The sequence below is a fragment of the Ictalurus furcatus genome, chromosome 11, assembly GCF_023375685.1.
Source record: "Ictalurus furcatus strain D&B chromosome 11, Billie_1.0, whole genome shotgun sequence".
NCBI classification, from domain to species: Eukaryota; Metazoa; Chordata; class Actinopteri; order Siluriformes; family Ictaluridae; genus Ictalurus; species Ictalurus furcatus.
In genome coordinates, this window is record NC_071265.1 from 3,615,850 (window position 1) to 3,630,000 (window position 14,151).

The following is a 14,151-nucleotide window of genomic DNA, read 5'->3' on the forward strand; positions in this document are numbered from 1 at the left end:
TTGCAAACCAAACCATTATCTGAAAGAATTCAAGATAATGTGCAAACCTCTCATTATTCCAATTTCAAAGCATTCATGCATTGCCGAGTTGGAAGTTTTAGAGCTTTCTGACAGCCCAACGTTCACTAACCAAACCCGGAAGTGAGCTAACTGGCTACAAGTAAACTTCCGACTGGAAGACGATATTTATGGTTACTCCCATCATTATATCATAAATTCAGCTTTATGCTCGGTGTCTGCATTTCGTAGTTGCCTAACGACAATGCTCTCACGACTTGAACCACTTGCGTGCCAAAGGTATGATTTCGGAAGCATGGCTCGACAAGTTCCATTTGAACGCGTTGTTATTGTCATAGATCATTTCTACTGGAGACTGAAGACACGTTTTCACCTCACAAAGGTGCTCATTAAACATAAGATCTACAGCAGTGATGATCAGCCCTGCTTCTAGAGATTTACAGTCTCACGGCTCGGTTCCTTTCCTAATGAAATAGCTTGTGGGAGTTTAGATCTCCAGGAACAGGGCTGTCCGTCCTCACTGACCTACAAGTTCTAGAAACACGACAACAGACGCCACAGTGCACACGTACACAGGAAGAAGATCAGACTCGGTTAAAAGGGTGGTGCGCCTTGCTCGTCTTTGTTACATATTTACAACCTGAAGCACTGTAAATGTCCCATTACACATAATATATAGTTAGTATAAATATACGTATACTGTATATATGGGTGGAAATGTGACTAAAACAACGCGGCGTGGGTTTTGAGGATATTATTATTATTTGTAGTATTATTACATATGGACTGATTTGTATGTGTAGGTTTAAAATGTCTAGTAATATTAATAATCTTGCTGTTTCTCCAATCATCATAAATCACTACGGTCTAGTCCACACTAAGACGGGCAAATCTTTTCGTATTCCTTTGCCTTTCCGTCCACGTTAAGACACCATTTTTTGACCACCGAAATCCATCAGAATGGCTGAACCTGAAAACATAAACGTTAGTACTTCTGTCTAGTCTTTAACAGAATTGAAACAGGTGACACAATCGATCAGTCGTGACTCAAATGTAGCCTAAACGTTCCAATTTCTATACATTATGCACTCGGACACAGGTTTATGTTGCCAGTTGGTTTGGTTGGTGAGATATGGGCTGTCAGAAAGCTCCTAAACGGCACTAAACAAGCCCAGAAGTGATGCAACTGGCTACATGAACACGTGTGTGTTCATGTAAACGTTTAAATAGGAAGTTTAGAGACTTTCTGACAGCTCAGAATTCACTAACTAAAACCCAGAATGCGGGAGAATTTGGGAGAGTGGGAAAACGTCCCGTTATCCCAGTGTCAAAGTATTCATGCACTGCTGACTCGCTGACTCATGACTGCTGAAAGGTCGTTTTGGGGTTGAAATTCGAAAACATTGATATATGATTGTCGTGTGATCTCCACAATTCCATGATGGTGGAACTTACTTTGTTTTCTGTATTCATTCACCTTCAGTGAACACTGTATCGTGGCCAGTGTCGCAGCAGATCTGGAGCCTATCCCGGGAATACCAGGCTTGCCTAGGGGCAGTTTTTTTGTGTAGTCAACTTGCGTACCAGGTGGGAGGAAATGCTAGAACCCAGAGGAACATGCTCCCCAAGAAACGCCACAAAGAGCTCAGGATTGAAAAAAAAAACGGTGACCCTGTTTTACCAATTTGTATAGTGGACAAGTGACACTGTGGCTTGCAAAAAGCATGTTTTAACCGGCAGAAACGTAAATATTAAAAGACGTCCAGTGTGCATGCTCAGCATGCTCTTTCTATCATTTTCAGGTTTGGGGAAAAAATTGGGAAATTGAAATCACTTGAAAAGTGTGGCCAAAACTAATAAAGAGTGTATTCAGATTTACTTGTGTTAGTGCAGATTAGGCCTCAGTGCTTCTAGACACTTCTACCAGTTTGACAGGACGTAGTGCACTTTAAAAGTACATTTAAACCGTTAAACAGGGACACAGCACAGGTTTACACTCATTGGATGTTAAACAGGGCTGCAGTCCAGCGTTCCTCCACAACACGGCTCTATCACAGGTCTTGTCCGAGTCTCTCGATCTCCTCGATGAGGAAGTCGATGTCCGACTTGGTGGCAGCGTGGTTGGAGATGACCATGCGGAAGAAATTGACTTTGTCTCCCTGCGGCTGGTAGCCCACCATGGTGGTGCCGCACTCCATCATCATCGCTTTGATCTTTGGCGCCACCTTGAAGGGGTAGAAGAAGAAGACACACGGCTAAAATGTTAGCACGGCTTAATGTCTGGCTACATGTGCCGTGTGTGATGATAGGTGTGTGAGGATAACCTTGTGCAGTCGTTCCCTTCTCTCCTCTCCGTCTGGGATGTTCCTCAAACTGGGTGGAATGTACCAGAAACACACGTTGGTGTGCTGGGGCTGGAGACAGAGAGAGAATGAGGAAAGAGTCAAATAGAAGGGAAATAAAGAAGAAAAGAAAAAGGAAGCCCAGAAGTAAATAAGGAGAAAATAGACAGAAAGACAGAAATAGAGAATGAGTGTGAATAAAAGAAGTGAGGTAGAGAGGTGAGATAAGGCAGAAAGAGTAAGAACCAGGGAGAGGGTAAATATATAAGAGTGGTGGGTAAAAGATAGGGAAAAAAAATAGGAAAGAAAGAAGGCAGAAAAAAGAAAGGAAGAAGAGAGAAAAAAGTCACAAAAAGTGGAACAGAGACCAGAAGGAAGAAGAATGTGAAAGGGGGAAGAGAGACAGAAGAGTGGAAAAGGGAAAGAAAGAAAGACAGAAAGGGTATCAAAAGTACAAAAGTGAGAGGTAAAGTGACGATGAGAAATAAAAAACAGAAAGAGAAAAGTCTGTGTGTGTGTGTGTGTGTGTGTGTGTGTGTTACCTCTCCTTGCATGACCATCTGGTAACCCTCGCGATTCTTGATCTTGTTGTAGAGATACTCAGAGAGCTCCAGACACCGGTCGACATGCTGCTCAAATCCAACTGTTCCCTGTACAGAGAATAATCAATGTGTATTCTCTCTCTCTCTCTCTCTCACACACACACACACACACACACACACACGCATTCTGCCCCTCAAGTTACAGAAGCAACAGAAGAATGCCATCAAGGAAGTAACTACTCAACGTAGCAGCTGAGAGCCATCCTGTATATGGAAAGTGATTAATAAAGACAGGCTGACTGGAGTACTGAGTTTGGAAGTCATGAGTGTTAGGGCCAGGCCAGATGTGACATTTACAGTGCTGGTTTCTTCTGTTTTTGTGTATCTCTCATACTAACGAGTTTTAGATCTTTAAACAAAATACATCATAAAGCAAAGGCAACCTGAGTAAACACACAATACAGTTTTTATTTATTTATTTATTTATTTATTTATTGAAGAAGACAAAAAAAAAGAAAAAAGTTATCCAACACCTATCACCCATGTGAAAAACTGATTGCCCCCTTAAACTTAAAATCTGGTTGTGCCACCGTTAGCAGAAATACCTGCAACCAAACGCGTCCGATAACCGGAGATCAGTCTTTCACTTACTTCTAGGACTATTATTTACTAATATGTTTTGGATTATTGTCTTGCTGCGTAATCCAGTTGAGCTTAAGTTTCAAATTACAGACTGAAGACCGGACATGCTCCTTTTGGATTTTCTGGTAGAGAGCAGAATTCATGTTTCCCTCAATTATCGCACGTTGCCCAGATCCTGAAGCAGCAAAGCATCCCCACACCATCACACTTCCTCCACCATGCTTGACCATAGCTATGATGTTCTTCTTGTGGAATTCGGTGTTTGGTTTACGCCAGATGTAACGGGACTCCTGTCTTCCAAACAGTTCCACTTTCGACTCATCAGTCCACAGAACATTCTCCCAAAAGGTTTGAGGATCATCAAGGTGTGTTTTGGCAAAATCCAGACGAGCCTTATCTTATGTTCTTCTGAGTTAGCAGTGGGTTTCACCTCGCCACTCTTCCAAGGAGGCCATTTTTGCTCAGTGTTTTTCTGATAGTGGAGTCATGAACAGTGACCGTTGTTGATGCAAGAGAGGCCTGTAGGTCCTTTGATGTTGTCCTTGGGTCTTTTGTGACTTCCTGGAAGAGTAGTTGCTATGCTCTTGGAGGAATTGTGGAAGATCAGCCACTTCTGAGTTTTCCCATTTGGAGATAATGGCTCTCACTGTGGTTCTTTGGAGTCCCAGATCCTCTGAAATAGCTTTGTCACCCTTCCCAGACTGATGTCTTTCAATCACCTTCTTCCTCATCATTTCTGGAATTTCTTTCAACTTTGCCATAGAGTGTTACTGGGTAAGATCTTTTAACCAACTTCATGCTGCTGAAAATGTTCTATTTAAGTGCTGATGTGATTGAACAGGGTTCGCAGTAATCAGGCCTGGTTGTGTTTAGTCCAGCTGAACCCCATTATCAATGCACTTTCATAGATTTGGGGAATTAGTACCTACGGGGTCAAATACATTTCCACACAGGCCCAGTTGGTATTGGATAACATTTTTACTTCAACAAATAACATCATTTAAAAACTGTATTTTGTGTTTACTCATGTTGCCTTTGTTTTATCGTAAACTTTGTTTTAATTTCTGAAACAATTTATGATGAAATATACATATATTTTTCTTCATTTAAAAAATGAATAAATAAAGAAACATAGCAGCTGTAACCCACCTTGGCCTTCCACATGAGCCAGAATTTGAAGATGTCCACGTGTCTGCCACACTGGATGGCTTTATCTCCCGTATCATACGTCACATCGTACTGTTTATCAGGCTGGAACAGGTAACCTGCACACATGGAGTTACAGCCCTGCAGAATTCCCTGAAACACACGAGCGACACATCACTGCTGTTAAATCAAGTTATGAACTTCATTTTGTACATGGTTTCAAATCAATCTTTAGATCAATTTTATATGAAATATTTCAAACGAAAGTGTAAATATTAGAGATGCACCGATGTATCGGCCGATAAAGGCTATTTATCATGCTATATAGTTTAAAAACATCTGGTGATCAGGGCGATGATATCCTGTCAATAAGAAGAGGGCGGGAAAACACATGGATTTCGTGCTGTGTGTAAAGATGACGTCTCTTGTGTGGAATAATGACAAAACTGCAGTTTGTAATCTCTGTAATCTCTGCACTGATAAAATTTTACACCGGAAGTGAGCAGCATTGAAGTGGGAGTTTCGGCGATGTTAATTTTTTTTGCCGTGCTGCTCGCGCCGAATTAAAGGGCCAGTACACCGCTGAAAGATTTACATGAAGATGAGTTGACAAAAAAGTATATATTGCACAGAAAAATATATTTGTATAGTAGTATGTTTCTTATCCTGTTAATGTTAATTATGTTCATAAAAATGTTCATAAAAAAGTTGATATTATATATGACCAGTTTGATGTTCAGTGGTGAAGTAGAAATGCTTGTGTTTGTGGAGAGTGAATGTGAGACTAACAGGAGGTTTTTAGATTTCTGTCCATGTTAATATGAATTAATAACATTCAATAAGTTAATAATCTTACTTTAATCTTCAGAATTGAGTTCATGTGTTAATTAGAGTAATGTGTTTTCTGTGTATGAGACCAGTTACTGTGAAACAACTTGTTGAAATGGAGAGAATAAAGTTTTTATGTGCATTTCCTTCAGAATTGTGGAATTAATTATTTTTTAAATTAAAACAAGACATAAAAGGCAGAACTACCGGTATCGGTTATCGATATCAGGCGATATCACTCTGAATCGGTTATCGGAATGGGCTGAGAAATTTAGTATCGGTGCATCCCTGGTAAATATTTTCATTTGAAACACACACACACACACACACTCACACAAAAAGGCTGGTGAAGGAATAACTGTTTATAACTTCTACATGATAACAGGAACTAACTTGATTAGCTTACATTCCACGAAATTAAATAAAACTACAGTATACAGGGTTAAAAAAAAGTACAATATTGTTCTTTAATAAATAAAAAAATGTTATCACTGGCAAATTGTTGTCATATAAGAGGTTCAGGACATGGTGTTATAGAAAAAGAACAGCAGGTCTCTACAAACACAGTTGGTTTTAAACACTTAAAAATGGACTACAAAATCAAAAACATTTCCTTTTGCCAATGTCTCTCTTCAGTTTGCTCTTGTTGTCATGGTTACCTTCTCTCTGACCAGGATGGCTGAACACTGCAGTGGCACTCCCATCATCTTGTGTGGGTTCCACGTGACCGAGTTCGCTCTGAAAGTATAATATATATACGGCATCTATAAATCTGTATCGATTACGTCTGGGCCGTTGAGTGTGTGTGTGTGTGATGCCACACCTACACGACATCATGAACCAAGTTAAGGTCACATGACTGTTGCTGGAGTCTGAAGGTGTGAAAGATGCTATGGGTTTCATGATGTCAGAGGATTACATTCACATCTTCAATCTTATGATACTGATTAATTTCAAAAAGCAAATTTTCCTGACAGCTCTACGAATTTTGACCAGTGGCATCTCGTCTATAGGGATATACATCAAGCAAATTTTAGCAAATTCCTCATTCACAACTTGAGTTGAAATACTTTTTCTTAATTACCTCTTTCGCTTGACAAATGATTAAAAATGCAGCTTTTGATCATAAGCTGATGCTCTGTTGGTTTGCTTGTCTAGCTGGGGTGTTCACTTAGCTTCACTTAGCTTCCAGAGTTATTATTGCACCTAGTGGTCAAAAATGGAACTGCAACAAGCACTAATAGAGGCCCATTGGGACAGGACCCACGTTGCCCCGTGCTTGCGCTATAAACAGAAATGTTGCCAGATTGGGCTATGTAAAAAATACTCGGAGATTGCCGAGATCTTTTTTGATATCCAATAATCAGAATTAAATCGAATAAATTTCCACAAACAAAGTGTAAGTGCATATTGTGTGTCTAAATGTGCCTCCCTTTTTCTTGAATTGTTGGGATAGTCTTTTGTGTGGTTGTAGTTGTAGATGTAGTTGGGATGGAAATTTTGCTGAAACTTGGCAACCCAGGAAACGCACCTGCTGCATCAAACACAATTAAACAAACGTGCGTTCGAAAACGAGTTGCTAGACTGTATGCTGGACGACTTCATGTTGCTGACTCTGGACTGCCTATTACGGGGTTATTCTAAAAATCATAGATAGTAGCAGATAGCATAAGTCATGTGTCATAGTTCCTCCACTTCATTTTGTTTGAGGATATGTTGTTATTAATGTCGGTCTGCGCCAAGAAAATCTATTCTGACCATTTTGACTTTCTCAATATGGCCGAACTCAGTCCGATAAATGTTAATATTCCCAACATTTCTATCTTATTTCTACACTCCCTGTCCCTTCACATTGTTCATATTATGACTAGTTAGCTAGCTAAATCTTTAGCTTGATTTCCAGTAAGTTTTTTGGCCTCTACATTACCCAGTTGCCTAGGAACAAAGTTCTCAGGTCTTTAATCACTTGAACAGTGAAAGTGTCATGTGTTCGATTTGTCTGATTTCTGTCCAGAGCTTGACTGTGCTCAAGAAGATGATCACAGCCTTGTGTTTAAAAAACATTTTACCTCTCGACGCCGTTCAGCTTGTGACGATGCTTCCTTGACATCAGCAGACTGCCACCCCACGCACCCTAAAATCACACACAGTTTGTAGCAGGTTGTAACACAATAGCAGGTTAGAAAAATGGCTGCTAAAGCCCATCTTGGCTTTCCATTTAACAATGACAAAGTTTTGCCTGACAGGAAAGGCACGCAAGGAAAGGAATTGGGGAAATGTGTGTTACATAAACATACACAATGTCCAAAAAGGTTTGATTAGTTTATTAATACGATGAATGTTTCTCAGTGCACAAGTTTGTTTAATTTGTTCTTGTCTCACTTCATCATCTTCCACTGTTCAACACTCAAGAACTCAAGTACTGAGAACGGTTAAAATATTCAAAAAGGTTCTTCATCCTCTCTGAATATCGAAGACGCAATAATCAGAGCGTAAATCATTACATCCAGAATTCATTACAACAATCAGGGGTTGACAGATTAAGGAATTACATTTGAGCCAAAAAATGTACAGGAAAAGGGCAATTCTGAAATAACTGGATGGAAATATATCAATAAACTGTGTAATTTGTTTAATGTAATTAGTGCAGGCTACAAGTAAAAATAAAACTAATGAGAAACTGAGAATGTTCTGTTTGGAAAAGTATTACAAAAGAAAAATGTCTTTAAAATATTGGCACCCTGTCCAAGGTGTACCCCGCCTTGTGCCCGATGCTCCCTAGGATAGGCTCCAGGTTTCCCCGTGACCCTGAAGGAAGGATAAGCGGTATAGACGATGGATGGATGGATGGAAAAGTCTTTCAAATAAGAAAACTCTTTTAACAAAAAAAAAAAACTAAATCAAAGAAATGAATCTAAATCAAATTAACGGGAGATTATATAAGTGAAGAATTTGTGTTTTTTATTCAATTGTGCAATTATGCATTTTCTCAATTTATTCTGTGTACATTGCAGTAGTATTTCACTTCATGTGTGCAACTTATGTAACAGGATTTTGTAGCAGTCAAACCAGCAACTGTAACTTAAAAAAATTTATTATTATTATTATTATTATTATTATTATTATTAGGCACCCTATTGTTATTCTACTGTTTCTTCGAATTTCTTCCTCTTCTTCTTCTTCTTCTTCTATCTAGTTTGTCTATAGCAGCCCATAGAACCGTCTGGTAAAAAGTTGTAAAATTTGGCACACTGATTGGGAAGGGTCTAAGGAACATTCTGACCAAATTTTGGCCAAGTGCTGCCAACTCTCTAGCATCACCATTGGGTCTTTTGAACTTTTGAACCGTGTCCAAAATTTAAAATCCAGGCATCTCTGGATTCCCAGGGTCAAGACGACGTCAAAGCACCCTATGACATCGATTTCTGCCTAATTAGATCTTCCACCATCTTGGAGTTAGTTTCAAAAACTAGTTTTTTAGCTACTCCTCCTACACATTTTCTCCAATCATCCCCAAATTTGGCACAGATCATCTTCAGAGTAAGCCTCACAAAAGTATTTTGAATACTCCAAACTTTTTGCCTGTAATGGGACAATGAATCTGACAGCAAAGCCGGCAAACAGGAAGTGAGGCTGTATCCTAGCAACGACTTTGCGCACTGACACAAAACTTTGTAGTCAGCTTCAGGACCATGACCTGAGGCTATGCAACAAATTTTGTTCAGCAACCACCTACTGGTCACAAGTTACAATAACATGCTAAAAATGCTTCCATCTAACTGCTATTTTTGCTATTCCTCCTCCAAAGTTTGTTCAATCTTCACCAAATTTGGCACACGTCATCTTCAGACCTATCTAAACTTGCACAATGTGGGACAAAAGCCAAGACTGATGAGAAGAAAACATAAATAAATGAACAAATCAACAATTATAGCGCGTCTAAGGCAACAACTGTAGCACGTCTGTGAATGTGCGACTCACCAAGTCTGGGTGCTTGGCCCCTGAAAATGCTGCTTGCAGCTTTAATTATTATTATTATTATTATTATTATTATTATTATTATTAGTGTTGTTGTTACTTTAATATTTTTTATCTTCTTTTGTACTATTTATTTATTATATATTATATAGTAAATATAAACCTGAGTCAGAAAAATCTGGAACCTTGTTTAGATTTTAGCAGAACAAGGCCCCAGTTAGCAATCATCTAGCTAGCAATTAAAAAATAAATAGGGATAGCTCACTAACACTAAAGTGCCATCGTAACTCTTAGTTAACTGCGCGTGTTTAGCGAGTTTCAAACTCCTGTCCTTGTGGGATTGTTAGGTATCATACAGAGAATGTTCTTCCCAGGATCGCAAGTTCTTGGCAGTTCACGGTGTTAAGAGAGTGTAAAGAAGTCTTACGTCCACATGGAGCCACATGTTGTATTTCTCGCAGATGTCTGCGATGTCGTTGATGGGGTCAAACGCTCCGTACACTGTAGTACCGGCTGTTGCGTTCACAAAGAGTGGAACATAACCCTATATCACACACACGCGAAACATAAAATCAACTTTAAAGACTGCCCAGTTAAGGCTCCATTTATTGAGTTAGAATGGCATCTGGGTAATGAAGCAAACAAGGCAGAGCTAATGAACTGCAGTCCATCTGTCAGATGAAGACGGGCTCGTCATGCCGCTCTATTGATCCATTGAGCTCCATTAGAGCAGAAGTTAAGCTTACCCACACACACTCACGCTGAACAGCTCGAAGAACCGATTTCTCTATAACACCTGGACTCCTGCACTCACCTTCTGTTTGGCGTTGATGATTTTAGCCTCCAGGTCTGCAGGTATGACCCGACCCCTGAAACACACCACGTTACATCAGCAAAACTGTCAAAAGTAGTCTTTTTTCTAGTGAAACACAGAGAGAAGTGTCTGTGATTGCTGAATTCAATTACAGTTAGGATCTACTAAAGAAGAAGTTGGGCAATGTATACTAGCAGTCAAAAGTTTGGAGACATCCGATGTTCATCATCTAAAGATATTCGGATAAAGGCTTACGGGTAAAATTTGTAAATAGTGAAGTTAATGACCATGCCTGAAATTATTTGTCAGATATTTCCCCTCGTGCGCTGAGCAGCCCAAAGCATTGACTGTGTTTACGGTTACGGTTACGGATGTGTTTCGTTTTGGTTTCTGTCCTGTCTCCACCCCGTAATGTTATTGGTTGTCTCTAACGTGTCTCAGCTGTTCTGCGTTATGCCCGGTTTGTGTATTTAAACCTCTTGTACTTCATTGTCACGTCGCGAAGTATTGAGCTTCAGTGTTTGCCGCCTTAGCCATACCGAGCCTTTGTCCTGTGCTCTCGTTTCCGGTTCTTTGATCTTATTCCCAGTTTCTCGGTTTTCATGTTCTGCCTTTGCCCTGTCAACCCTCTTTGTCGATCGCCCGACCCACACCTGGTTTTGGATATTGGTATTGCCTCACGATTTGGATTTGTCCGCCTGCCTCTCATTAAAACTCTGAACTGCACTTGTATCTGTCTCCAGCTTGTTTACATGACATTACCTCTGAATGAAAATTAAGCAGATTACCCAGACAAGTAGGTTTTATTTAGGTAAGTAAAATAATAACCATTAAAATATATAACTTGTGGTTTTGCAATGTCAATACAGAGAGCTTATCAATCACTCAAAACAATTTTTTGAAAAATTAAAAACGGTCAAGCAACTGACTTTGCAATTATTGGAACACGTGACCCCAATGTGAGTATATTCAAGATACTTAGAGTTTGCTAAGATGCCACTTTTTGGCAGTGGGATTGTGTTTTATTGTTTAAACACAGTGTTGTGTACTGATTTGTTACCTTTCATCGGTGCTGAGCAGGATGACGTTTTCTTTACCGAAACCCAGAGCTGCTCCAGCTTTGGCGATCGAATAGTGACTCTACAAACACACACACAGACACACACACACACACACACACACACACACAGTAAGTCTACAGTCTACAGGAAATCATGGCGCACATCTGGACAAAATCTAAATGATCGAGACGCTCAAGTTCCTCACGTGTTCTGATGTAAAGAGAATGAGGCGCGGTGCAGCCGACATGCCTTTGGTTTTGACCTCGGGGAAATACTTATAGCGGGCGATCATCACACTGTACATGTTTGATATAGCACCACCTGTGTGTAGAAATAAAAATCATCTGGACCTCAGACTGTGATTGACATCTGACCCCACCGACCAATCAGAATCTAGAAAGAGTTTCCCCGAAGCCTTACAGGTTTTGACATTTTATACCTGTTAAATTCTCAAATCTGATTGGTCAGAGGGTGTTGATTAATCGTTTATAACAGCAGCTCAAATTTATATTAGGTTTGTATTAACGCACTCGTTCTAATATGTTATCGTTTCTATAGTTCATTCGCAGGGACTTGTATGATGGACGCTCTATATAAAAGAAAGCTAATAATAAATAGATTTAAAAATGTGTGGTTATTTAACAAAGACAAACATACTGTATAATCATTGATAAGTTAAGGTTTTCTGTAAGGAGACTTTTAGTATTTAGCATTGATGGAAGGAGTCTCCAGTGTCAGTGTAACAGTCAGTCAGTAAGTCTTCAGAATGGAGGATCCAATAACAACACTTCATGAGGTGATGTTATTGGAAAGTAATCCACTTCAGTTTGACTCTCTGTCGCCCCCTCATGTAACAACACTTCATGACGTGATGTTATTGGAAAGTAATCCACTTCAGGGTATCTCCGCCTCGCACCACATATTGGTTTGGATTATTTTCCTGTAACAACACGCCCCATTGTGTTTTTACTATATATACTCTGCTATTTTATTAAACTGTTAATATACAAATAGTGTAACAGAGCTGTATGTGACTGGAGGTTATAAGATTAGCTTATTTGCTAGCAGCATAATACACTCAGCTTTAGTGCAAAACAAAAGAAGGACTCAAACATGTCTTGGCTGAGAGATACTTCAGCTTGGGCTTCACTATATCTTTAATCTTAATAGAGTGCTGCAAACATGAGTCCTAAAACCCGGAAATGAGTTAGCATTTTAGCGCTTCCGGTTCCATTGTCTTGAAGTCAGTGGGGTTTTTTTTGAATGGGTTAAATGCCTGAAATAAGATCTGTGGTTAACACAAGTTCAAGATATTTTCACGTTTTATTCTACGACATAAAACACATCAGTAATACCCCGCTTGCGATTTTTTAAAAGATTTTATGTGTCTTGAAAAAGACACTTAGCTAACGAGTGGCTAAATGAGAGTACAGAGATTCTCGGGGTAAAATTAAACGTCATCACTCCGAACCGGAAAACTCATCTACTACAGCCTCGTTTTGTTTATACTCACGCTCTTGCAAACTATTCCAACTCAAACTTTCCGACTTGTAGATTTAACAATTTATAGTATTTTCCAAAGGTAGTGTTATTTAAATAAAGTTTAAAAGAGTCGTCGGACGCGTAGCGATGGTGACGTTGAAGTCATGTGACCGTGGTATAGTTTGTTTATAGCCTAACATTAGCTTTTTACTTCTGCCGATTGTTTTTAGGCTGCAAAATTCATAAGCGTTGTGTACATTTGTCAAGATTATCTCAATGAACAAAACGTGTACAAATGATAATCTTTTATTGGTCACAGAGATTATTTTCTGCAATAATCTAAAAACCAATGGGAAAATCCTATTGGATTTTTGTTGATGGAATCAAGGTGATGCTAACTTCCGGGGTTGACCTACAAAAACACGTCATCCCTGCAGGATTCTATAGTGTCTCTTGGGAGGAAGAAGATGGGAACGTGATTATTTGCTGCAGCATTGTCTTTCCAGGAACCACATGCCGGGAAGGTGAGTTTACCCGGTGAGAAAAGTCCGTCTCCTTCGCCGTTACGCCAGCCGACAATCTCCCTCATCTTCTTCAGCGTCAGCTGCTCCATCAGCACAAACACAGGCGCAATCTCGTAGGTGAACCTGGAAGGAGAGGCATCAAAAGAAGCAGAGAGCGAATTAGGACCGAATAAAGCGAGGAAATTTTGATCGACAGAAGAAAAATCTGTCTTGTTGCACGCCTGTGCTTCTTTGACTGACGAGTACAAATTGACAGAGCTGCAGTGGAAACCTACCTCCTCCTCCTCCTCCTCCTCCTCCACAATTATTCTGCTTCATTTCCCCAAAAAAAGCAACGCACAGACCCTTCTAATGTGTTTCATCGACAAACCTAATAACAGACCGCCAAAGATATCATCGTTACCTGCTCTCGATTGTGTTGCGGCTAATTTCAAACCCTCATAAAAGCCTGGCACAACCTGGAATCCCATCCCAGATAAAATATTCAGCTGTGAATGCCGCTAATTAAACGAGGGCTGCGATGGGCTCGATAAGCCCTCATTTCGCCCGGGGGGGTTTAATGAAGGGGTCTGACGGCGTGATGAGTATCTGTCGCTCTTAATAGAGGAGTTCAGAGCGACAGGAAACAGGCAGGGCACGGCTGTTCGGCTGAGATAAGGGCCTCAATCCGTCTCATTCAAAGGAGAGGAATGGCACATTTCGATGTCAATGAGAGAGAGAGGGTGTGTTGCAAGCAAAAAAAAGGACAAAAGAGGGACGTCTGGGAGTGCAGAA

The 14,151-nt window shown here is 40.0% G+C and overlaps 1 protein-coding gene across 2 annotated transcripts in view; it reads right to left on the bottom strand.

Annotated features, from left to right (window-relative positions):
• Window positions 1-613: 613 nt before the first annotated feature.
• gad1b (glutamate decarboxylase 1b) overlaps window positions 614-14,151 on the bottom strand; it is a 36,765-nt gene continuing 23,227 nt past the window's right edge. The window contains exons 6-16 of one of the 2 annotated variants that reach the window (XM_053636479.1): window positions 13,388-13,500; window positions 11,577-11,692; window positions 11,371-11,450; window positions 10,311-10,365; window positions 9,924-10,040; window positions 7,588-7,652; window positions 6,178-6,256; window positions 4,694-4,843; window positions 2,903-3,010; window positions 2,343-2,432; window positions 614-2,243 (exon numbers count right to left, since the gene is read on the bottom strand). In XM_053636479.1, coding sequence (XP_053492454.1) covers window positions 2,070-2,243; window positions 2,343-2,432; window positions 2,903-3,010; window positions 4,694-4,843; window positions 6,178-6,256; window positions 7,588-7,652; window positions 9,924-10,040; window positions 10,311-10,365; window positions 11,371-11,450; window positions 11,577-11,692; window positions 13,388-13,500 — 1,147 coding nt within the window. In that variant the 3' untranslated portion in view covers window positions 614-2,069. Of the gene's footprint in view, window positions 2,244-2,319; window positions 3,011-4,693; window positions 4,844-6,177; window positions 6,257-7,587; window positions 7,653-9,923; window positions 10,041-10,310; window positions 10,366-11,370; window positions 11,451-11,576; window positions 11,693-13,387; window positions 13,501-14,151 lie in introns of those variants that run through there. The other variant, XM_053636478.1, reaches the window with a different exon arrangement.